The 26,350-nt window shown below is 36.4% G+C and overlaps 2 protein-coding genes across 2 annotated transcripts; both read right to left on the bottom strand.

The window, feature by feature from the left end:
• Positions 1-7,131: 7,131 nt before the first annotated feature.
• On the bottom strand, positions 7,132-12,435 carry LOC123317687. The gene is made up of 4 exons (XM_044904296.1): positions 12,285-12,435; positions 11,818-12,228; positions 9,851-10,663; positions 7,132-9,743 (listed from the first exon to the last, which is right to left on the bottom strand). Exons 1-4 carry the CDS (start codon positions 12,433-12,435, stop codon positions 7,132-7,134), a joined length of 3,987 nt encoding a protein of 1,328 aa, XP_044760231.1.
• A 1,062-nt stretch (positions 12,436-13,497) lies between these two features.
• Positions 13,498-14,890, bottom strand: LOC123317688. The gene is made up of 2 exons (XM_044904297.1): positions 14,656-14,890; positions 13,498-13,847 (listed from the first exon to the last, which is right to left on the bottom strand). The coding sequence occupies exons 1-2, from the start codon at positions 14,834-14,836 to the stop codon at positions 13,498-13,500; spliced, it is 531 nt and encodes a 176-aa protein (XP_044760232.1). The 5' UTR covers positions 14,837-14,890.
• Between the last annotated feature and the right edge of the window lie 11,460 nt (positions 14,891-26,350).

Consider the following 26,350-nt stretch of genomic DNA (forward strand, 5'->3'; position numbering starts at 1 on the left):
TGTCGATCTTCCTACTAGTCCATGGTGGGTGTTTAGGAGGTTTTAAGCTCAGAGTGTCAGGGAAATTTGAATCTGATATAAGGTTGACTTGATGATAAAAAGGTGATCTAATTTTCGGTTGGTTATTGTAGAGTTCTCTATACTTCTGCCCATAAATTTGGCTTTGTAGGGGGTTTTGTTTATCTGCGGATATCCTTGCCGCATATGTCATCTGTAGCATCTGTCTTCGAAGGAAAAGTGGTAGTTCGCCAGTTTCTTTGCATAAACTTTGTGAAGGACTTGTTATAAAAGCACCTGTAGCTATTCGGAGGGCGGTATTTTGTACAACATTTAGACTTTTCAGTAAAGTTTTGATAGCTGTTGCATATATTATTGAACCATAGTCAAGTTTCGATCTTATCAGTGTTCGGTATATGGTTAGAAGGGTTTTCTCATCAGCTCCCCAGGTATTATTTGCCAAAACTTTCATTATGTTCATCCGCTTAATACAGTCTGATTTTAATTGTTTGATGTGTTCATGCCATGTCAATTTATAGTCGAATGTCATTCCGAGAAATGTGTGGTGGTTTACATTTTGTAGAGAGGTGTTGAAAAGTCGTAGCTGACATGGTACAAGGCGTTTTCTGGTAAATTTCATTACTTTCGTTTTTGTTGGTGAAAAGTTGAAACCAGATATTTTAGACCATTCCTCCAATTTCCTTATAGCTGCTTGAAGAAGCCTTGTGCTGGTATGTGAGTTACAACCACGACACATGATGAGGAGATCATCTGCGTAAATTGATGCTTTAATCGGTGGACCAATATGGCTTGAAATGTCATTTATCGCTATTAGGAAAAGCGTTGTACTCAATACTGAACCTCGTGGTAAACCATTTCGTAGTCTGTGCACTGTGGACCATGTATTACCTACTTTGACTCGAAAAGTTCTATTGCTTATGAAGTGTAATATATTACCGTCAATATTCCATTCCTTTAAAATTTTTAGTATGCGAAGTCGCCATGTAGTATCAAAAGCTTTGACAATGTCAAAGAACACCGAGATCAGTTCCTGCTTGTTTGCAAATGCATCTAGTATTTCGGTATGTAGTTGTATTAAGTTTTCGGTGGTTGATCTGTATTTACGGAAACCACTTTGATATTTTGAGATTAGTTTGTTTTTTCAAGATAATGGCAAAGTCGTTTATTGATTATTCTTTCTATTAATTTGCACATTGTGCAAGTTAGTGAAATGGGACGATAATTGTTTGGATCAGTCGAGTTTTTATCTGACTTTTGGATGGGTAGGATAATGGCTTCTCTCCATTTATCGACGAAAGTGTGCTCTAACCATATTCTATTGTAGAGTGTCAGTAAAGTTTCCTTAGCAGATAGTGGAAGATGTTTGAGAAAAATGCTTGGTATTTGGTCACATCCAGGGGCGGTATTTTTGCTGATATCTATTGCGTACTCAAGTTCATTTAATGTGATAGGCTGGTTGATTGAGCTTCGATCAGTATCCTTTATTTCTATGTGTTCTGTAGACTCTTTCCGATGTTTGTATTGAAGGAATTCCGGGCTGTAATTTGAGTCAGAAGAATATTGTTCGAAATGCTCAGCTAATAATTCTGCTATTTCAGACTCATCTGTTATGATGTTATTTCCATTTTTGAGTGCTCTGATTTCATGATTACGCCTTTTACCTTTGATCGCATTTATTTTATTCCAGACTTCTTTGATATTGACGCTACTAGTGTGTTGCGAGACAAAATCCTGCCAGGATCTTTTCTTACTTGCTTTAAGGACTCTATGTGTTGAGGCTCTTTGTTTTTTGAATTCTACTAGGTTTTCTAAGCAATTTTTCCTCTTCAGTTTATATAGGGCGCGTTTACACCATTTGACCTGTTCTTCACAATTGGAATTCCACCAAGATGTAAATTTATTTCTCCTCGATATTTTCCTTCTTCCGACGAATTGGTCTGCGGCATCCTTGATTATTCTAGAGAAGTCCTCAATAGTCGTAGTAATATTGTCATTAATTGAGAAAGAGGTCATTTTTTCTTCTATATAACCTGAGTAGGACACCCAGTCAGCTTTATTTATTTGCCAACTTTCACTAACAACGGTGTTCATGTTATTCAAGTGGTGTGTTATTTTGATTGGGAAATGATCGCTATCGTACAAACTGTCCAGGACATTCTAGTCTAGGGAAGGGTCGATGCTAGGGTCCGACAGGTCCCTAAGGTAAGGGTCAATGCAAGAGAATGTTCCATTAGATTCATTGAAGTGAGTATAGTCACCAGTGTTATGTATGATGAATTCGGTGTTGGTCAGGATGTTCTCCATAATTTTACCCTTTTTGTCAACGTTTAGGGATCCCCATATTGGATTATGAGCATTGAAGTCTCCAAGTAGAATAAAGGGTTTGGGAAGTTGTTTGATCACTTCGTTGATTTCTGCCTCTTGAAGATCGTGCTTTGGTGGAATATACAGGGTGTCCGGAGAGTAACTGTACATACTCATACCAGAGATAGAGTTGGACTAGCTGATTACGGATTGACTATAAAAAATTAATTTCTGGATTTCCCTAAAAAGCTACAGGGTGATTTTCCAACTTCATGGAAATACTTAGACCATCATAAAATCCAAACTTATTGACGTATATTATTGAAACTCAGGAGGTTCTTGACACATGCTAAGGTTGAGTCAGAAAGATATCAATTATTCCATTATTCCAGGGCCGGACTCATTAATCTCCATTTAAAATATTCAGGGTAAAGAAAACACTTTGTATTTCGAATTACAAATAATTGATTAGCTTTTTAGAAAGAAGCTAAATTATGCTTCAATTTTTGGTACCGCTCAAAGTTGTCACATCAACAATTATTTTTTTATGAATTTTTTAATTTGGATAAAGTTCGAAAATTGCAATTTATTTACCTGAACAGGACATAGTCATCTTGTGCAGGTCGAAAATAAATAATAAATTTTCTTAAAAAAGTCACTGAAGGTGAAGAAGACTATAATAATTTGTTGATATACTGGGTGGCCACCCCAGACGCGGATTTCACTTTGGGGGGGAAATGAAGGTATTCTGAAAAAAAAAATGGTGATGTGTATAGGGTATACAGAAGCATATTTCAGAATTCGAAAGGCTGTATCCAATTTGAAAATTCGGCAAGAGAAATGTATACAAGCTGATGGTTTTTATTTCGAACCACTTTTGAAATATCGTTGACTCAGCAATTCATTCGTTCCTATTTTTATTTTTATTAGGTACTCTTTACTGTATAGTGTATTTTAGTTTTTTTCATTTGTTATTGTTTCGTTATTGAAGTGCTTATAAAAGCTCTGAACTTTTTTGTTAATCTTCTACTAATACATTCGCATTTTATATTCAAACATGAGATTTTCAATTCTCTTCATGGTGAAAAATTCAAATTTTCGAACTTTATCCAAATTCAAAAATTCATAAAAGAATAATTCTTGATGTGACAACTTTGAGTGATACCGAGAATTGAAGCATAATTCAGCTTCTTCCTAAAAAACGAATCAATTATTTGTAATTTGAAATACAAAGTGATTTTTTTGCCCTGAATACTTTAAATGAATATTAATGAGTCCGGCCCTGGAATAATGAAATAATTGATATCTTTCTGACTTGACCTTAGCATGTGTCAATAACCTCCCAAGTTTCAATAATATCCGTCAATAAGTTTGGATTTTATGATGATCTAAGTATTTCCATGAAGTTGGAAAATCACCCTGTAGCTTTCTAGGGAAATCCAGAAATTAATTTTTTATAGTCAATCCGTAACCAGCTAGTCCAACTCTATCTCTGGTAAGAGTATGTACAGTTATTCCCCGGACACCCTGTATATATATATATATTACATACAGAAATTTTAGCTGGGGTCCACACTGAGACTGCAGTGGTTTCAAGATTGGTTGTGAGAGTAATCTGTTCGCTGTGATATTGGTTTTTGATGAAGGTAGCAACACCGCCACTAGCTTTGTTTGCATTAGGTCTATTTAAATTATTAACTTGATAATTTTTAAGTTTTGGTTTTTTATTGTCCTTTAATTTGATTTCCTGGAGGCATAGGATGTCGGGTTGATATTTATCGAGTAATTCTTGAATTCTTTCCAACCGTGGCAGTTCCATTGGATTATGGTGAACATGGAAAATTTAATTACATTGTTCCTCAGTTATTACCGTGTTTGATACCTGGAGAAGGTCTTGAAGTTGAAGTTGAAGTTGGCTCTTCAGACTTTTCAGTATTTTCGTGCATTTAATCTTGATAGTTCTGGTTGGCAAATGGGGATCTACAATTTTTACTGCTCTAGACAAAATATCTTGTCATCTATCTTTTTTTTATTATATCTATAGCAACTGTACTCTTGATACTGTGATCTCGCATTAGAAAACGGAACATTCTCCCACCTTGCTATTTTATAAACTTTCATGAAATAGCAACATTCGTTTGAACAATTAAAAACTGCAAATGACAAAGTTAACCCGAACATTTTTTGACTGTTTGACAACCTTTTCGAGTTCTGAATATTCGACTCAAAATGTTATCTGCTCTTTCTGATACCTGAGTTTCATGCTCTTTATCTTTGATATTGGATATTTCTGTTTCTTCCTCATACGAGTCTAATTCTAATGGAAAAATTCTTTGAACTGACCGAAGAATTTCTCCTGCACTTGTACGTAAACGTACCAATCTTACCGAACCATCTCTACCAGGAAATAATTCCGTAACACAAGCTAATGGCCGATCTCCTCTTTTGGAATTATCATATCCAACCAATACAACCTCTCCAACTTTTAACTGTCTCACGGTTTGTGTTTTGAAACGATGTTTCAATTGACCAAGATACTCAATTCGAAACCTTTTCCTCAGTTGTTCACCTAACTTTTGCCTGTATTTTGCACGTCTGGTCAATTTACTACATTCGACAACATCGCAATCGTTAATACCAATTTCCTTTATATCTTGAATGAACATAGCTGGAGTCAAAGGACATAAATCGTCAACAGAATCAGACAAAAAAGTTATAGGTCTACTATTAATTACTGCTTCACAATCACACAATACTGTAAACATTTCTTCGAAGTTCAAAGAAGCCTTTCCTAGAGTTCTACGTAATAAATTTTTCAATATACGAATCAACCTTTCCCAAAATCCACCCCACCAAGGAGCAGCTGGAGGATTAAACTTCCATATGATCCTCACCAAAGAACAAAATTTTGTCACAATGGACCAATCCAAACTCTTGAACATATTATAAGCTCCTACAAAATTAGTCCCATTGTCAGAATAAATAATTTTTGGACGACCCCTTCTAGCAATAAAACGACGAAGAGATTGTATGAATATTTCGGTCGAAAGAGATGTCAACAATTCCAGGTGAATTGCTCGATATACGGCAGAGGTGAAAACAGCAATCCAAGCTTTCCGGCCGTCTCTCAAATGGACAGGTCCAGTTAGATCAATTCCGATCACCTCAAAAACCGAAACATCCCTAACACGATCTTCAGGTAGTGCACTAGGTAGTGTTTCCAATCTTTTACTCATAAACCTTTTACATATCACACATTTGAAAATAACCGATCTCACCGTTTTACGTCCACCAATAATCCAATATTTTTCTCTCAGCCGACACAACAATCCTTGAACACCTACGTGGCAAGCTCTTTCATGTTCTTCACGTATCAATCTCACTACTAAGGGATGCTTGGGAAGAACAATTGGATACCGAAAGTCAAAACTATCTTCAAGATTTACCAACTTAGTTCTTATTCTCAAAACACCCGATTCATCCTTAAAAGGAAACAAACTCTTAATAGAATCATTCAAAGTACTAAATGAATCATGCTGAATCAATCTAAAAATAACTAATTCTGCATCCTTTATCTCTTCAACTGACAAAAATCCACAATGTTTATCGTTAGGGTACTTACAATTATGAAGGAATCGTCTAATCCACCCCAACATGTAGACTGTTTTGTGGAATACTGAAAAATATTTATAATACCAGTCATCAGTATGGCTATTAACAACGCAAGAAATGGTAAACTTTTTCTTCTCTCGTGCTACTGACTCCTCGTCATAGCAGAAACTATCTGTTGGCCAATAACTTGCTGAATATCTCAACCATTCAGGTCCCTCCCACCATGCAGAATCTAACAATTTTTTAGCTGTGCATCCTCTGGAAGGTAAGTCAGCAGGATTCATAGACCCTGGAACAAATCTCCATTGTTCCTTCGAAGAAACTTCCAAAATTTCATCGACTCTGTTTCGAACGAATATAGCCCACTGTTGGTCTTGTCTAATCCAACCCAATACTGTAGAAGAATCTGTCCAAGAATAATATTCAGCATCATGGAAAACATTCGATTCATAATAATTTCTAACTAGATGCGATCCAATCGTAGCCGCAATGAGTTCTAAACGCGGTATAGACATCTTTTTCAAAGGAGCAACTTTGGACTTAGCTTGAAGCAACTGAACAAAAACGCCCGATTCCGTCTGAATTCGCAAGAAGGAAACAGCAGCATAAGAAGATTGAGATGCATCACAAAATGTATGAATTTCTAGTTTCAACCATCTGCTATTCTTGTAAGCTGAAAAGTATCGAGGGATTCTTATTGAAGACAAATATGATATTCCTTCGAACCACTTCAGAAATTCACTCTTGATCGATCCATCCAACTCATCATCCCAACCAATTTTCTCTTTCCATGTGAGCTGTAACAACAATTTGGGGTAAACAGTTACGGGACAAGTAAAACCAATAGGGTCAAATACTCTATGTGCTATCGATAAAATAGTTCTTTTAGTTATTTTCTCAAACTTCAGATTGCCCCAGCTACTGGAATTTATGGCTAATGTATCTTCCTCTCTATCCCATAGTAAACCAAGTACATTAGTAGTTGTTAAATACAAGAAACAAATCTGAATCAATGTTAAATACAAGGAATGTTTGAATTTCTAATCGACGTATGTCTCTTTATTTTTATTTTTACAATCTGTCTAAAATAACTATCATAGCCCGCTCTCCTAGAAAAACCCCCTAGCAACTCAAATTATTTGAAAAAGAAGTATCTTGACGACGCGACGTAACATTCTTCCCCTCGCAGTTCAGTAGTTAGGTCTGTTCTATCACTCTCGCTAATTTTGTTACGGGTCGTTTTAAAATTCCATTCTTGGTTTTGACGTTGGCTACTCTTATTCGAACGTCTGGACCAGGAAAAACTTCTTCAACTCTGCCTAATTTCCAAGAGTTTCTCAAGACATTATCTTCAATTATTATAACAATATCTCCCTTCGTGATTGGTTTACTATCATTACACCATACATTTCTCTTGGTCAGTCTTGGTAAGTACTCCTTCATCCATCTTTTCCAGTACTCATTTGTAATTCTTTGTACTTTCCTCCATTCTCGTTTCAATTCTATATTTCCCATTTCTCCAAAACAATCACCATTGGAGGTTCCAAGGAGGAAATGATTTGGCGTCAAAGCTTCCCAGTCATCTGGATCATTAGAGACTTTAGTAATTGGTCTAGTGTTGATCATGTTCTCAATTTCAGCAAAGAGTGTCAACAATAGTTCGTCTTTTAACCTTTGTGTCGCTAAAATGACATGAAAGGTTTTTTTAACGGAACGAATAAGTCGTTCCCATACTCCCCCCATGTGAGGAGCTGCAGGTGGAATGTTCTTCCATTCGATTTCTTTTAGCTGCATATCGTTTTCAACTTTATTTTGGTCAATGTTTCTAATAGCTCTTTTTAATTCATCCATAGCTCCATGTAGATTTGTACCATTGTCCGAAAAAATTGTTTTTGGTCGTCCTCGTCTTGCTATGAACCTTCTCAACGCCATGATTGTTGAGTCTGTAGAAAGGGAATGGGTTACTTCGAGATGGACTGCTCGGATCGTCAAACAAGTGAATAAAACTCCCCATCTCTTTTCGTGTCTTCTACCAACTGTTACAGTTAGAGGTCCGAAGTAGTCAATTCCAGTAAATGTAAAGGGTTTCACTCTGGGTGTTAATCTTTCTACTGGCAGCTGTCCCATCACCGGTACTTGCGGTTTAGCTCTCCTTATTCTACAAAATTGACAGCTGGCAAAGACTGATTTAACAGCTGAGCGACCGTCTATGATCCAATAATTTTGCCTTAATTCATTGAGAACTAATTCAATTCCTTGGTGTCCGTATTTTTCATGATAATGCTGTATCAGGAGACGTGTGAAGGGGTGCTTATTTGGTAATATTATTGGATGCTTTGCAGATTCTTTCATGAAAGGTGCCAAATTAGTTCTTCCCTGAATCACTAGAATACCTCTACTATCGATCATGGGCATAAGTTTGCGAAGTCTACTTTGTCCTTCAGTTTTTTGTCTTCGTTGTATTTCCATGATTTCACCGTAGAAACTTTCTTTTTGGCACTGTCTAATCCAGAAAACCTCAGCTTCTTGAATGTCATCAAGTTTCAGCGCTTTTTCGATTCTGCTATCCAAAGATATTGAGTTCCTTAGTATTTTAATGAACTTTAAAACTCTAGCAGTGGTTCTTATTAATTTGATCCATTTAGAGAATCTTTTTATATCTGGTAGTGCAGATTGATCTTGAAAGATGGTCAAAACGCAATTTTCAAATTCTTCCTTGTTTCCACTGGAAGGATTCCGAGAAAAATTTTTTGTTGGCCATTTTGTCTTGTCTTTTTGGAGTAAGAACGTCGGCCCTAGGAACCAATTTTCGAAATTTATAGAGTTACTACCATCTTCATTGTATGTCCTTGTAGCTAGATCGGCAATGTTGAGTTTCGTTGGTATCCAATTCCATTCTTTTGTCTCGGACGATTCCTGAATTTCTCCAACTCTATGCGATTCAAATTGTCCCAACTGTCTTCCATCGCTACAAATCCAATAGAGCACTGTAGACGAGTCTGTCCAAAAATATGTTTGATTAATTTTAATATCAAGTTCGTTCTTGAGTGTCTTCGCTATTCTGGTTCCCATTACTGCTGCTTGTAATTCTAGCCTAGGAATAGATATGGGTTTGGTTGGAGAAACCCTGGCTTTGGCAAATACAAATGAAATGTCTATGCCGCAAGCATGTATTATTCGCAAATATGCAACAGCTGCAAACGCTTTTTTGCTGCTATCACAAAAGACATGCAATTCGATACTTTCAGCTACAGGAATTTTAAGGGAATAACACCGCGGAATTTTTAAACTGATCACTTTTTGTAGATCTGCTAGCCATAATAACCATGTTTTATATATGTCATCATCTATGAAGTCATCCCATCCAATGCCACTTCGCCAAATATCTTGGACCAAAATCCTGCCTCGAATAATGAAGTTCACAAGAAAACCGAGTGGATCAAAAACAGACATTATTATTCTCAGCACATGTCGTTTCGTAGGTCTCTCTCGATTCTGTTCAGGATGGAAATTCAACTTGAAAACGAGTTTATCTTCAGCTGAGCTCCATGACAGTCCTAGAACTCTTTGCAGAGACATCTCCATATCAAGGTTCAGATCTTTATTTAGATTTTCATCGAAGGACATCATTTTCATCAGTTCTTTTGAATTGGTAGTCCAATTCACCAATTCGAAACCCGCTTCAGATTGTGTTCTGCTTACTTCTGTTATAAGATTGTATGCTTCTAGAGGAGAATCAACACAGTCCAAATAATCATCAACATAGTGACGTCTGGTTATTGCTTCTATTACTCTCTCCGATGTTCCAACTTGACGAGCATTGCAATTTTTTACATATTGGGCACAAGTGGGGAGCACGTAGCACCAAATGTCATGACCTGCATCTGATATACATCACAATGTCGATTTGTTTCACCGTTTCTCCACAAAAACCGTTGAGAATCTTGGTCTATTTCTGTTATTCTGACTTGATGAAACATTTCTCGAATGTCACTAGAAAATGCAACTTTTCTTTCCCTGAATCTTATCAAAACTGCCACTAGAGATTGAAGGTAATCGGGACCAGCAAGAAGATTACTGTTCAAAGATATTCCATGAGATTTAGCTGCAGCGTCAAATACAAGTCGGAGTTTCTGGGGTTTATGTGGGTTGATTACACCAAAATGAGGAAGGTACCAAGTTCTTGCTCCTTCTTTCTTCGCTTCTTCTCCGGTCAGTTTGCGTGCATATCCTTTATCTATGTATTTCTGGATGTTATCACAATATTTCTTTTTGAAGATATCATCTTTCAGCATCTGTTTTTCGACGCATAATAGTCTTCGATAGGCGACTGATTTACTTTCTGGTAATTTCATATCATCTTCTTTCCAAAGTAGTCCTATTTCGAATCTTTGCCCGATTCGATTTATGGTGCGTTTCATTACATCAACAGCTCTATCATTTTCTTTATCTCTTTTTGTTTGTGCTGAAGCCGAAACACCGAAGGCATCCAACGTGAATGATTCTTTCACTAACTTATGAAGCATTTCGTCTGAATAAGGATTGTCGCATACATGAAATTTTTCGTCGGAAAGATTATTGTCGCATATATGAAAAATATATTTTTCTTCTGTCCTGCCGGAAGTATTCCCATGAAGGATCCAGCCGAGGTGAGTCTTGGTTGCTATTGGTAGATGTTCAGGACCTTGGATGATCCGTCTAGGAAGAGTAAGTCTTATGTTATCCTGCCCTATAAGAATCATTGGCTGTTCACATATGTCCTCTAGCGGTATTCCATTCAAGAATGACAATTTTTGCCATTCTGAAGCTGAGACATGTTGTTTTGGTAGCGACAAATTTTTTACTGAGCGGACGTTTTTCATTGTAAATGTTTTGGCTTCTTCATAGTTTCCTGAAATTTTCAAATTAACACAAATCGAATCTTCGTGTCGTGCTGTCATCTGGTTGGTCCATTGAACACATAACGGTTGGACTTCCCCATGAATATTGAGATCTTCAAGAAGTGAATGGTCTATTAGGCTAACAGAAGATGCTTCATCACACAAGGCGACTGTATGTATTATTCTGCCATTACCAAAAATTTTGACATTTATCATTCTAAGCAGAACACTCCCACCATCTCTGGTAGTAAAGAGTGGTTCATAAGAGTTCACAGGACTTGCATTTTCTTGAGTTTCTTCGTTTGGAATCTTAGTGGTATCTTTATGTAAGTATCGATGATGGAAACGTTTACAACCATTGACGCCACAAATTTTCTTCAGCCGACATTTTACTGCCTGATGATTGTTTCTGAGACAGGAAAAGCATAATTTATTCTTCGTTACAGTTTTCCACCTGGTTTCAATATCGTCAGCTACAATGTTTTCACATTTATTTGTTGTGTGTCCGTTACTGCTGCAGTACCCACAATTCATTGAGTTTCGTGATGTAGATATCATCAAAGTCTTCTCGATCTTCTTATTATAAAAATTTTGTGATCTCGATGTATTTTTTGAGTCATATGACGTTCTGGGCGTTGTAACAAAACATGCAGCATTGGCTATTTGCATTAACCATAAGGCAAAATCTTCAAGATTAACGTCACCATTTTTCTTCAAAATTTCCTCGCCCCAACGAAGTTTCAACATATCAGGTAATTTCCGTAACATCATTTTTAAAACACTGGGATTCTGCAGATGGGCATCATAATTTAATGATTTTATCGTGCTGACTAATGAGTTCACATAACTTGCGAATTGTATGATTTTTTCCATATCATTTTCACGAATTGGATAGAAGGTTTTCAATTTATCCAGAATTGTATCAATAATTTGGTCCGGTCTACCAATCTCATTTCAAGAGTCTTAATTACTTGCTCAATGTTTTCAGGACTGATCATCATACCAGCAACGGCTTGTTTTGCTTCTCCCCTCAGACATTTTTGTAAATTCATCATTGACTCTTCCTTTGTATAGTCGCACATTGTGGATATTTTCCTGAAATGAGAGATGAATATCGGCCAGTCTTCTGATTTTCCATCAAATATTGGACATTCTCTTTCTATAGATTGTCGTGCAAAAAAGGCATCAGGTTTCACTTTTGTGGGCGCTGGATTGACAGTTCTCAAAACTTCACTCAAGGCTTTGCATAGTTTATCAACATCTGATTCAACCTTATTTTGAATAACAGGGTTCGGGTAATCATCAATTTGACTGGGATTTATAGCATTGACCCAGTCCGAAACAATCTGATTTTTGTCTAACTCCTGATTGTGTATAGTTGTAGACACTGGAGGGTATTTTGAAGAGTGACGTTCTTCAACAGGATTACGAATTATATTTTCAGAATAAAAATATTTGCATTCAACCTGCCTCGATTCGTCGATTTTGTCGCTGCTGAAGTTAATTCTGAACCTGTATCTTCCATTTCTATGATTTCAGCTTCTTTCACTGCACTCTCCATCTCGATTAACTTCAACTTCATTTTTTCTTTCTTCATTTGCATTTGCATTTCCATTTCCATCATTCTATTTTCTATTTCCATTTTTTGTTTTTCCGTTTCAAAGGCAAGTTTCTTCCTTTGGATATCACTTCTGGAATTTGAGTGTTTCGATTTCGTTGTATGAACGGAACTTGCTGTCTGGTGGGATGTCATGATGTCTTTCTCAAGGGTTTCTCTAACATCATTATCCTTCGCAAGCGCATTCATTCTTCCAAAACTCGTTGGCCACTCATAATTGGGATCAAGAGAACGCGTGCCGGCGTTTTCCCGTCGTTTCCTTCCATGGTTCAATTTCGTCTCAATCTTGTCCTGTTTACTGTCTTCCATAGGACTATTCTTAAAGCTCGAAGGACCAATGTTAAATACAAGAAACAAATCTGAATCAATGTTAAATACAAGGAATGTTTGAATTTCTAATCGACGTATGTCTCTTTATTTTTATTTTTACAATCTGTCTAAAATAACTATCATAGCCCGCTCTCCTAGAAAAACCCCCTAGCAACTCAAATTATTTGAAAAAGAAGTATCTTGACTACGCGACGTAACAGTAGTACTGTCGATTCTATCAGATGGGTAAAAAGAACTATTATGCTCCCACCCTCGCAAATCAAATTTAGCTTTACTCATTATATCCTCAGCTTTCGTAATGAAATTCAAAAGTTCCTCCTCACTATCTACACTGGTTACACAGTTATCAACGTAGAAACTATTCATGAGTTTTTCTGTAACATAACATGAAAAGGAACACTTGTCTCTCAAAGAATTTTCCAATTCTTTCTGTAAATGGTATTGAATTACAGCACCTAAAAGAAATGGGCTACTTATTACTCCAAACACTACACGATGGCTGAACACACATAAGTTACCATCAGGTTCCTACCACAAAAATCTTAAATAATCCCGGTCAGACTCACTCAAACTTATCTGAAGAAATGCTTTTTTAATATCAGCAACAACACCGTATCTTCTAAATCTGAATCGGAATAAAATTGAAGGAATCTGCTCAATTAAATTCATGCCCTTTTCCAAACAACTATTCAAAGAAGGACTGTGTTTCTCATGCGCAGAAGCATCAAAAACTGGTCAAACTTGAGTAGTACTATTCATCTTCAATACTGGCCTGTGAGGTAAATAATGACCACTAATACCCGTCTCCGCCTGGAAAACTTTTTCAATGATACCTTCAGACAACCAATCTTTGAACACATCTTCATACTTTGAGTAATACCCATCTTTCATCAGCTTACTAATTGTAAAATTGAGTCTACGAACAGCCAATTTGTAATTTGATGGAAGCGGTGGATGTCCTTCGATCCATGGAAGAGTAACAACATATCTACCATCAGATTCAACTGCTACAGTTTCTTTAAAATACCTCAATGCTGCTTGCTCCATCTCTTCTCTAGATTTTGATTCAACTGGATCCCTAATACCTAAAATATCCAAATCCCATAAATCCTTGATTTTCAAATCATCTACAAGCATTGAAGTATTATACATAACATTACCAGTTGAAGTTTGATCGAAATTTGAAACATTATTTTTTCCCATCAGAGTCCAACCCAAAAACGTCTCAACTGCTGTAATGCTTGAAGGTAACTGAATAATTTTACCTGTCAATAATTTACCAGCATCATCTGCAAATATTAAAATTTCTACTTAGAGTGATCACATCATTATTCAATAAAGTTTCTACTAAAGAACTTTGACAAACGGAACCGATTCTACCACAAATTCTCTCCTGGTCTAAAGTAAGGAAATTGCAAAAATATTTTCTATCCAAGTCGCACAAAAATATTTGATATGAATTGTGACTGCTTTCACCTGTATTCAAACCCCCAAATAAACAGAGAATAATTGTTTCCTCACACTGAACTGGTAATCCTAATTCTTTCGCTGTACGTTTCAAGACATAAGATCTTTGAGAACCTGTATCAATTAAAACTCTGCCTCGGCGTTCAAACCCATTACTTCCTCTGAGAATAACTACGAGTGTTTGTAAAAAAACTCTCGTTGTTCGAGTGAGACTAGTAACTGAATTTTCTTTACAAGCACTAGACTCGTTCGTTGGAAGTTTTGAATTAACGTCTGTCATCGGACACATCACCAAGTAATGTCTTTTTCGACATTTTTCACATCTCATGTGAACTTTACATTTCTTGGCGGTATGACCACGTCTGAGACATATGAAACAGTATCCCTTTTTTAAAATGAGCTGTTTTTTATCAGAAAGAGAAATACCTTGTGAATTCGAACATTCAAAACTCTTATGCTCTGAACGTCCGCAAAAAATACAAGAAACAACTTCGTTATTTGTGGTCACGAGTTCAGAAGCTGTATATGGAGTTGCTTTGTTGTTTTCCGTCGTCATCATCTTCTTCTGTTCCTTCGCCCTGGCAGATCCTACTCCTGACTTCGCCATTGAAACTTTCTCTTCATTCTCAACTTAATTCCTTATAAAATCCATAACTTTCTTCACTTTGTCTTGAGATTTCGCTGCCGCTGTATCTGCCGAATACGAACGCTGCCATATCCGCAAGAGCTCCTCAGGAAGACAGGATTCTACCAATGGAAATAACATGGCTGAACATTTATCTGATGTAATTCCCAGTGATTCAAGAGCTCTCAACTGACATTCCAACTTGTCATATAACATTGACAGGGACTTTGTGTTTGATGTTAGTAATCCTATCAAATCTCTTATATATAATTCAATAAGGAGTTCTTCTCTTCCGAACCGGGACTTCAGAGCCTCAATTGCCTTAGGATAATTCTCGAAGGTGGGTGGAAAACTCTCCACGACAGTTCTTGCTCTTGACCTAGGTATTGTCGATAGAATTAGGTACTGAAATTTCTCCTCATTGTCCATGGTGGGATCTTCATCCAGTTTCTTAAATAATCCCCAAAAATGCAGCCAATCTCGAATATCACCACCAAACTTTTTCAACTCTATCTGTGGAAGCGTACAAAATTCACCTTCTGAGGATGATACATCGCGAACCTTTTCTGTGGAAGATGAAAATCTTTCTTTTATAACATTGAATTTCAATGAATATTCTGCCACACTATCACAGTCTGTTTCAATATCGGTGTCACTCATATTTTCTTCTATCATGAAGTTAAACACCTCCTTGTCTAAGGTCCTGATCTCTTCATATTTACTCGCCAGAACTTGAAAAGCCGCTTTTACTTCATCATTATCAAAATTCCCATTGGAAATCCGGCTTTCAATATTATTGTAGATCTTTGTGAAGATTCTTCGGTGAACTGTTCTTGCTTTCTTAGCCCTATCCATAATTCTTACTTGAAAGATGTCTTGAATGAAGTCCTGTCACGGTCGCCAAAAAATATACAGTTTCAAGTAATAAAGACTATTTCAATTTTATAAGCAGAACGTTTATTCTTCGAAGCTCTACAATTTTTACTGCTCTAGACAAAATGTCTTGTCATCTATCTTTTTTTTATTATATCTATAGCAACTGTACTCTTGATACTTTGATCTCGCATTAGAAAACGGAACAGGGGATGAATTTCTTCTATGGTGTGAATTAACGCGTCTATGTCTTCAGTTATTTTCCTAGCATTGTCTAGGGGATTTTTATTTTCTATGCAAAGTTCCAAGAATTGTCTGATATCTTCGAAATTCAACGCAAATTGTGTCGGGTCTCTCAGGAATATAGATTCAATTTCTCCAAGGTTTAACGGTTTTTGTGGTGTAGTTGTTTTCTTAGGTTTCTTATTTTTATTGGGTTTGATTGTACTCGAGTTTGGTTCTATGAAAATTTCGGTTTGATTTCCAGGGTTGAGTAGCTGTACTGTGAATTTATCATCTGTTTTGCTTGTAAATTCCATTGGGTCTATGGCATCCTCTTGATTGGGTGAACTTGGAGAGCTGGTGGAGGCGCGGCGTTTTTTGTGGTTTGTTTGGTTGGTATTTTCTGCGTTTGGTATGATTTGTGCTGCAACATCATCTGTTTGTGTAATATTTTTGGGGCTCTCATTGGATGTGGTTGGTTCCATTTGCGGATGGGATGTTGTTTTTCTTGGGCAGACAGTGGCGATATGTCCGGTTTCTTTACAGTTGAAACAAACTGGGGCGTCTGAAGCTATGAATAGTCTGTAAGTGGTCTCTTCATGCGTTAACAGAAATATAGCCATCAGATTTATTGAATGCTTTCTATATCTATCGATAAAGCTATCTTGCTGAGCCTTCTCCACCTTAGCAAATATATGGGTCCCATCTATTGCTCCAACTGCTCCTTAAGTGTGAAAAAAACAAAATCGAGTTTCAATTATAATTATGCAAGCATTATTGTTGAACAATGAAAAATTTCGATTTACTCACCTGGGTAATGAGGGAAGCTTTGTGCTACAGTGTGAAGCTCTTCATGGGTAGGAAAAATAATATATTTTTTTTTTAGTTGCAAAAAGAAATATATGATTTTCTTATTCACGTTCATCACTGTGGTAGGTGATACATTAAATCTGTCCCCTATTGATAATAAAGTATCCCCAGTAGCCAAATACCACAATGTCATCAGCAATTGTGATTTGAGGTCCAATAAATAGTGTCCTCTATATTTTTTGGAGAAAATTTTTTTAGTATCCGCCTTCCCAATCAACTTCAGTGAGAAGGTGGAAACTTTTCTTCGACAACCGGAACATTCTGAAAAACATATGCTCTTCATACCTTTCAACCCATGTTTCAACTTGAAACATTTTTGGTTTCATGGAATGAAATTTTGTCATCATAAACATTATCAAATTGGATATTGTTTCGAAATTCATCTGCGAATTATAAATATAGAAATGAAAATCAGATTCGAATATAAATTCACTAGCAAGGACAATAGATGCAACTAGATCTTTTACACTTGACATGATTCACTGATTTCACTGTAAATTAAAGATTGATCTATTGATGGGAAATCTGAAATAAATATGCACTCCCAGTTTATCTACGCTGGTAGATAAACTACAACAAAATAATAACAATAAATAAATCGTGGCCAGCACAGAACACAAATAAGAGAGAGTGCAGTGCAGAGACGTCGATTATGTTGTTTTGCCATAAATTCAAGTTATTCATCTATTGTTGGACCTTATAACCACAGAAATAACCAAACTGTATTCAAGCGAAGATTGTTGGTTATTCGGGATATAACCAAGGGCTATAACCAAGGGCATAACCGCTAATAACCGCGGTTATTACTGGTTATTCGCTTGAAATCGATTTTTATGCCTTCTGGCCAGAAATCGGGATCCATAACCTTGGTTTCATAGTGGTAAGGAAAAGATATCTTGCATGATGCGTATATTTCAGGCTACTTAGATTTAAGTTTTTCACACATCAAATTTGGAACGATATCACAGAGGAAATCATTTATATCTCTTATGTCTCTTTCTTGGTACACTTTCAAGAGCGGCAGAACTAGAGCAACCGATAATTTGCTTGATATGGTTTCCTTGTTTTGAAGCAGTAGAGTACGTTTGCCTATCTTTATTCACAGCCTTTGTTTACAGTTTTTTCTGTTCTCAACTACAGTCCATTCTGAAGAATCATCATGAGGAAATTCTAAGATGTTATCCTTAAAATTGTTGATCTGAGCAGGATCTATCAAATCTGCAGATTCCTGGGAGGAACGACTTATCTTATTATTTACGTCTGGTGGAATCACCTGCATGTGTTTATCAACTTTATCGACTGGGGGATTCCGTTGGGTATTGCGATCAGCTGCTAATGTTGTGTCGGAGTCACTCGGAGTTTTCACTTCTTTGCAGACCATGGATTTTATTGATAAGCAAATCGATTTGTTTATTTTGTGCAAATATTGAACCTTTCAGGTTAAATATTTTGGAAACTAGGGATGCTATTGCTTTTTCGACTGCTAGTTGAACAACTAGCAGTCGAAGCAACTCGACTTGTTGAATTGATTAAGTTATTTTGATTATGCGATGTTGAATCATTGCAATCGGGAGTTACCTCACAATTATCACACTTCCACCTATTTAACGTTCCATCCTCACGCATTATGTCTCACATTTTCCCACCTTACACCTCGAAAAAAGGTTTAGCAGGGAGTTGATGTAAGCAGTGAAGAGAAGGGGTTAAGGTGTGAGATTTTTTATTCTTTGAATTATATTGAAAGAAACCTATTTCAATATAATTCAAAGAATAAGAAATCTCACATCTTAACGTAAAATTAGTCATGTTCGTGTGTCTACATATTGTTTCCTCCGCTTCTTGACATCCATGATTTCCAACCTTTTTGCTGACTTTTTCAGCTCTGTGTTTGAGCCTGTCTTAGGTTCGGATGAAAATCTAGACCTTGTCGATAATAAATACAACAGTAATTATTTGCATGAGGTTACTATTTCTGAGGAGAGTGTAACGGAGGCCTTACGAACTTTAAATCAAAGCAAGGGTCCAGGTCCGGATGAGATTCCACCCATATTGCTGAGGAATTGCTGCGACTCATTGTCGTTGCCACTTGCCATTATCTTCAATCGGTCCCTCCAGAGTGGAGTTTTTCCTCATTGCTGGAAGCTCTCTAAGATCGTCGCTTGTTTGTAAATTCATTTCATATCACGTGAAAGATCTTATTATTGAAAATCAACATGGCTTTGTGAAGGGACGAAACCTGGAGACCAACTTGCTGACATTTTTGGATTACCTCCACGAGGGGATTGAATGTCGATACCAGATAGACGCCATTTATACCGATTTAAAAAAAGCGTTCGATAAAATAAATCATTCGGTACTTCTCAGACGACTTACTGAGGTGGGTATCTGTGGAGTTTTGTTGAGATGGATTAAATCGTATGTTTTGAACAGATCACAGTTTGTTTGCGTCAATGGAAGAAGGTCGAGGATTTTCTCGAATCCGTCTGGAGTTCCTCAGGGTTCCCACTTGGGTCCGCTGCTCTTCATTGTTTATTTGAATGACATTTCCTCCTGTTTCCACCATGCTAGGTTTCTCATTTATGCTGATGATCTCAAGATATATTTGAGGATAAAGACAATCCAGGACTGTTTTCTATTGCAGGAGGATGTAAATAGGTTTTCCGATTATTGCAAGAATGATTTTCTCTTTATTAATTTGGATAAATGCCTGCAGATCACCTTCACTCGGAACATGAAGACAATGAATTTCCATTATTCAATTGAACAGTTTAACCTTCGCCAGGTTTCCTCGGTGCGCGATTTGGGGGTTATTCTAGACTCAAAACTGAATTTTAACGAGCATATCGATAGTATTCTTTCGTCGTCAAATAAGATGCTCGGATTTGCTCTTCGACATTGTAAATTATTCAAAAGAAATAAGACCATACTGGCAATATAGTACTCATTTGTATTTTCAAAATTAAATTTTGCATCACCAATTTGGAACCCTCATTATAAGTGTCACGTGAAGCGGTTGGAGAGTGTACAACATAAATTGCTGAGGTTTTTGGCTTTCCGGAACAATTTCGAAATTTTAAATCATGACTATTCAGAGGCCCAATTGAAATACAATTTGATTAGTTTGGAAAATCGTAGGAAAATAAACGACATGTGTCTGCTATACAAAATTTTGAATAATATTTTTTCGGTTCCATCTATTCTTGGCTCAATTGGGTTGAGGGTCCCTGAGAGAAGGCTCAGATCAAGGGAAATGTTTGCCGTGCCTTTTCGCAGATTAAATGTCACGCAGAATTCGCCTCTATGTAGATTGATGAATGGTTTCAACACTGAGTCCCTCGATGTTGATGTTTTCAACGTATCTTTTATTCGTTTCAAGCGCTGTTTGAGGCATGGGTTAGCTGCGCGTTCCATTTCTTAGTTGCATTTGTTTTATTCGGTTACATATGTTCATACATGTATTTATGCGTGTGTATTTAGTTTTTAAGTAAAAAATTAATTAGAACATATATATTTACCGCATAAATTTGGATTGATTTTGTTGTTGAACTTTGTTCTCTTTTTAGGTTCTTATATTGTAATGTATAAAAATTGAAACGTTTTCTTGCTTGATGTGCTATGCATTGTATGAATACTTTTTTTGACTTGTGAGTACTCTTGTTGGGTTGAAATACCCGTTAGTATTCTCTTTGGTAAATAAATAAATGAATAAATCTGATTATTTCACGTTGAATATATTTCATTTTCATTTCTGATTATTTCGACTCAGATTTCGTAGTATGCCTGTGATCATATCATCCTTCGATTATTTTATAACCTACTGAAGATGACAACGGAGACCAACTGACAATGTGAGTAGCTTCAATTAATTTCATGGAAGGGTGAAGGGTCAGTAATAGATACTCTTTTTATACAGGGTGGCCATTTGAAAACGAAACAGACGAGATTACAGACGAAATAAATTTTTTCGATAGAAATGCTCGGACAGGTCGATTTCTGTTTCGAGGGGGACAACTTAAGATGTAGGTTACGGACGCATAGCGCTTCAAGCCTTGCTACTACAACCCTCACCCCCAATTTTTGAATATAGGGAAGATGGAGTGAGTGATACCTAATATGAAAGGTATTTTTATACTGATTTCAGCACAGTAATTGTTTTTTCATTTTATGCATTAGTTCTCGAAATATTCTTAACTAAGTATTTGAAAATGAAGTGCTGTTTTCATGGCACTTGTAGTGTTTTTTTGTGAAAAATCGACATTTTGAGCTTCAAAACACTGACATAGAAATCTTTAATCAAGATGTCGAACAAACAAAGCGTATTGCGAAGGAGCTCAATCTTGCTGAAACTCAATCTAAATTATCTTCGATATAATTTGCAGTATTTCCAATAACATGCGGTAACACTTGATCGATAGAAATCTCCAAAAAGTCCAAATACGTACATGGTCCAACTGAATGGCCAGCCAGATCGCCAGATCTGTCACCACTAGATTTCTTTCTTTGGGGCCACTTGAAGAGTAAAATTTACTCTACACAACCCGATTCCATAGAAGATTTAAGAAGACGTATAGTGAACGAATGTCGTCAAATCACTCCAGAAATGCTGCAAAATGTGCGCCATCGTTTCGAACAAAACTTATTTCATTGTACGGAAGCTAATGGTGAACAATTTGAATATTTAATTAATTGATGTGAGTTTTTGATAAATTATTTACTTTACTTTGAAAAGTCTTATTTCTTAGATCAATACTTCAAATCGTTCTGATACCGTACAGTTGGAGAATGATTTCAGTGAATAAAACAGCTAATCGAACATCAGACCCTAGTAGCATTAACACGTAGATACGGTATGACTTCATTTGCCCAGTAGATGTTTTGCAATTTCAAATACAAGTACGGAAATTTTGGTGTTTCGGAAGCACGAAATGTCAATTATTCGCAAAAAATTAATTTAAGTGATAAAATTAACTAACGCATGAATATTTCGAGAACTAATGCATAAAATGAAAAAACAATTACTGTGCTGAAATCAGTATGAAAATACCTTTCAAATGAGGTATCACTCACCCCATCTTCCCTATTCAAAAATTGGGGGTGAGGGTTGTAGTAGCAAGGGTTGAAGCGCTATGCGTCCGTAACCTACATCTTAAGTTGTCCCCCACGAAACAGAAATCGACCTGTCCGAGCATTTCTATCGAAAAAATTTATTTCGTCTGTAATCTCGTCTGTTTCGTTTTCAAATGTCCACCCTGTATGTATATATGTTACGGCTAAAGATAGGTCTAAGCGTAAACTTAAGGTTTATATTCGAGGACCGGCTAAAATTCGATAAAATATTCATCTGCGTCAGGGAATTTCATCTTTAGCCTGCTAATGTGCACATTACCCAAAACGAAACGGCTAAAAATGTATTCGATGGACACGCGAAGGGGTAATGTCTTTTGAATGGTCGGATGGGAGAAGACGAAAGCACGCGGCTACGTTTTTGTTTCAATTTGTAGGATTGAAATATGCAAAATACCATCGAATACTATTTTCTTGAGGTTTTGTTACATAACGCCCATGGTTTTTCAATTTAACATTTAATGAGTTATTTTCGTCTGTTTAGAAGATTAATGCTGTTCAAATCGAGCCTAAGATTTTTTATATTAATTCACATACAGAAGTTAGATATACAGTTTTCCACAGGACAATAGGAACGTGGATAGTCAATTGTCCTGTGATAAACCAGAATATGACATCACGAAGAAATGAAAAATAAGATATTAGACATAGGGAATTTTTTTCTGTGAACAAAAATATATTTTCCATACCATTCAATAATTAGGTTTATGAAAAAATTTGCTACGAAATGAAAACGATAGTTTCTAATTTCTCTCCAACCAATACTTTTGCAAAAAAGAACCATGAATATGAAAAAGTTAAGAACACTTTTTCTAGCTGATTTTGTTAAAAATTTCTGTCGGCTGTCGCCACCCTTGATGAATCCTGGTGGATTCAAGTGCAGTCAGCGTAAAGCTTATCAGCCAATAGTCCGGTTAGCTACAAACAAGATTGGGTACTGCTACTTATATTTACCCAGAATTTGATGGTATTTTGATGGAGAAATTCGCGGCATCATTCTTGTCTTCATAATCTCCTATTGCTCATTCAATTCCCTTGCAAATTATAAATAATAACAAGATGAAAGATAACCATTAACTCTAGAGTTTTCCCTCACACTGAAAAGAGCTTGTTCGTCCCGAATTTTGTCATGAGGCGTTTAAATTTTTAGATTCGCTAATAAAATAATGTTGAGACACAGTAGAAACAAATATATGTTATTTCTCAACTGCTTAATAGAATGCTTTTCTGCTATTAAAAATATGTAAAATTCATGGCTGTGACTAGAGTCCCGACTCGGGACTCGTGTCCAATCCCGAGTGACGTCATATAATTCCGGACTGATATTCGGTCCTGAATTCAATGATGCACTGCATCGGTGCTTTGAAACTATTGAGCAGTGAAAGGAGTAGCGAAAAACTAAATTTTCAGTACAAATCATAAGCCTATACCCACTCAAATAGAAACAATGATTCATATTTCAATCGGGCATGTAGATATGAAGATATGAGTTGCTATAAAGATGAATATGTTGTTAGTATATTTTATTTTCAAATCATCACATTTATAAAAAGAAAAAAGAGCAATCTTGAAATGGAACATCTAAGATGTTCATTTTAAACATAACCACCACCTTTACCTTTTTCGCTAAATTTTCATACACTTAAAATAAAAATACATTTTATCGAGATGCCGAAGCATAGTGTCGTTATTTCGTATAAGTATTATACATTTCACAAATATATTTGTCAGCTTCCTTTCTCTATCACATTTTTTTAGTCAAGAATGGCCGTAAGGAAGAGGTTCACTTCTGAACCAAAAATTACGTCTGGAAATTCCTCTGGATCAATTTACACTAACCAATTCCCAACTTTCTCACTATTTGGACTTCCGAACTTGCTCCTTCCATTCTCGAATTAAAAGATAGTATTTTCTCCTGCCTTTTCAATCTTGAGTTAGAAAAAGCCCACACTATTTTTTGATAAGGTATCACTCCTTGAATTTTGTCGCAACTATTCATAAATAATATTATAAAATTCGCGAACATAACCTCAAAACCCTTACAATGTCGGGACTGGACAAGGGTCCCGAGTAAGGATAAGCGACCTGTTTGGTAATTGAGTCATTTGATTTCGTCAGTCGGGACTGGACACGGATCCCGAGTCGGAACTCTAGTCACAGCCAAAATTCACATAAAAAATGCACTGCCTTAATAGTTTGATTATATAACTATTTCTCCACATTTTTTTAATTGGCGAAAATTTGCGCCGCTCAAGCCTTGCCAATACTCTTCTTCATTTCTATTAGCGTCTTCATTTTTAGCCGAACGGATAATAATAATAATAATCTTTATTTCAAATCTCATGCTACATCAATACATATTGCAAACATTCAGAAATGAAATTGTGTCAAGCCCGAAGAAAAATTCAACCTGGAGGTCTACTTCCAAAAAACTCCTTCACATCGTAGGGTTCCATGTTCAGCAGCATCCTGTATATCTTCTTTTTGTATATTTTGATATCCTTCTCAGTCTGGATTTCCACTGGGCAGTGCTTGAAATATTTTATGGATTGGTATTGTGGTCCCTTTTCTGTCATCGTAAGTTTGTGTTTTGGATATAAAAGATGGGATGTCCTAGTACTGTAATGCTGGGAATTGTTTTCTTTATAGTAGTGTCTGTTTTTGAAAACAAAAAGCAAGTTTTCTTGTACATGAATAGCTGTTGTTGTTAGAAGGCCATTTTGTCTAAATTTGCCCCTGCAGGAATCCCTAGAATTCATGTGGTTACACTACTACCAATACTACTGATCTTTTGTCTTCTGCGATTGAGCCCGGGTGTCCACTGGAAGCGTATTCGAGCGGCTACACGCTCATGCGAAACGAGCGTTTGTAGCTGCTACAAAACAGGCGGCGCGGCGCTACAGAGGTTGTCCACTGGAGGCGGCTTCGTGCGTTCAATTCAGTGTTGGAGCCGAAGGATCGTTCTCAATACAGTATTGCTTGTTGTTTGCGATGGCTGCAATTTTTATAGCCAAAATCAAATCGAGAATTCAACCATTTTTACTGTCAACCGAAGAACGGATTCTTTCAATAAGTATTCAATTGTTTGAACGACTCATCCAGAAAAACTATCCTAGGTTTCTTCCTCAGCTAATTTTTTGGTGACCAATAATGCGTGTTTTCGTTTTTTTTTTCGATTTTATCTCCCCTGGAAAACTGAATATAAACAAAGCTCAATTTTTTTTATTATAGATCACTAAATTCTCGATTGAGGCGGCGTTCCTCAACCCGTTTCCATATTAGAGTATATCAATGTTGAGCAAAATTTCAGAGATATTGTCGTTGACTGTCCATGACCACGAAATGGTCTATAACGTTTAAATCTTAACGAAAAAATTGTATTTGTGTAATGAACGCGTGTTTTCAATCTATGTGAAATTTAATGCCTTACAACTTTTTTATACGTTTTTATCTCGGTTTTTATACTTCTCTCATATATAAGCTGCTTTCAAAGATTTTTCCGAGAAATCAATATAAAATATAACATTTTAAAATATTTCAGGAAATTGTCCCTTTGGGACCCATTAGTGAGAAAAAGTACACACTTGATCTAATTCGACCTAGAATTCAGTATTCTATAGCTTTTCTCGCAAGTAATCAGTCGATATCCGTATTCCTTGAAGACATATGAAAAACTACAAAAAACCACATATTTTGGCCGCCAAAAGTTATGCTCAATTCCTTATAAGGAAAAAAGCCAAGATGCTTTCCGAGATGACTTAATTCGATCACTGATGAAGCCATTTAAGCAACAGAAATCTTTTATAGGCACAAAGTCTTTACTGAATCTCAATTTAACCGGACTGAAATGAATGAGCCAACGGGCGTGCACGCGCTACACTCGCTACAGATCCCATTTCAGGCGGATCGCGCGTACGAGCTCGTAGCCGCTTGAAAACGCCCGCTCGAAGTCGCCTGCAATGGACAACGCTGTATTGAAATACGTTACTTGGGATCTGTAGCGGCTTTCCGCTCGTTCACGCTCGTTTCGCGTGAGCGCGTAGCCGCTTGATTACGCTTCCAGTGGACACCCGAGCTAAGTTTATGTTCTTACCTATCTTTAGCCGTAACATAATGTAACCAAGTTTTTAATTTGTTCAATCTTTGTTTCCCTTGCTATTCATTCATGTTTGTTGCCTTAGTGGCTTGTTCATATACAAAAACTTTTTATATGTGTTTCCTTCCAAATTGTTCTGATATTTTATTTTGTTGATTTTTAATGCCACTTTCTTTAAATAACGTTTTAATGTTGTACCATTTATTGTAGAGCCCTGAAGACGATTTTAAATAAATTGAAACGGAATTTTGTTAAATCGAGTCTCTTTAACCCAGACTAATAAGAACCCTCTTGATAGTTATCAAATTAAA

Source organism: Coccinella septempunctata, chromosome 7, assembly GCF_907165205.1.
Source record: "Coccinella septempunctata chromosome 7, icCocSept1.1, whole genome shotgun sequence".
Taxonomy (NCBI): Eukaryota; Metazoa; Arthropoda; class Insecta; order Coleoptera; family Coccinellidae; genus Coccinella; species Coccinella septempunctata.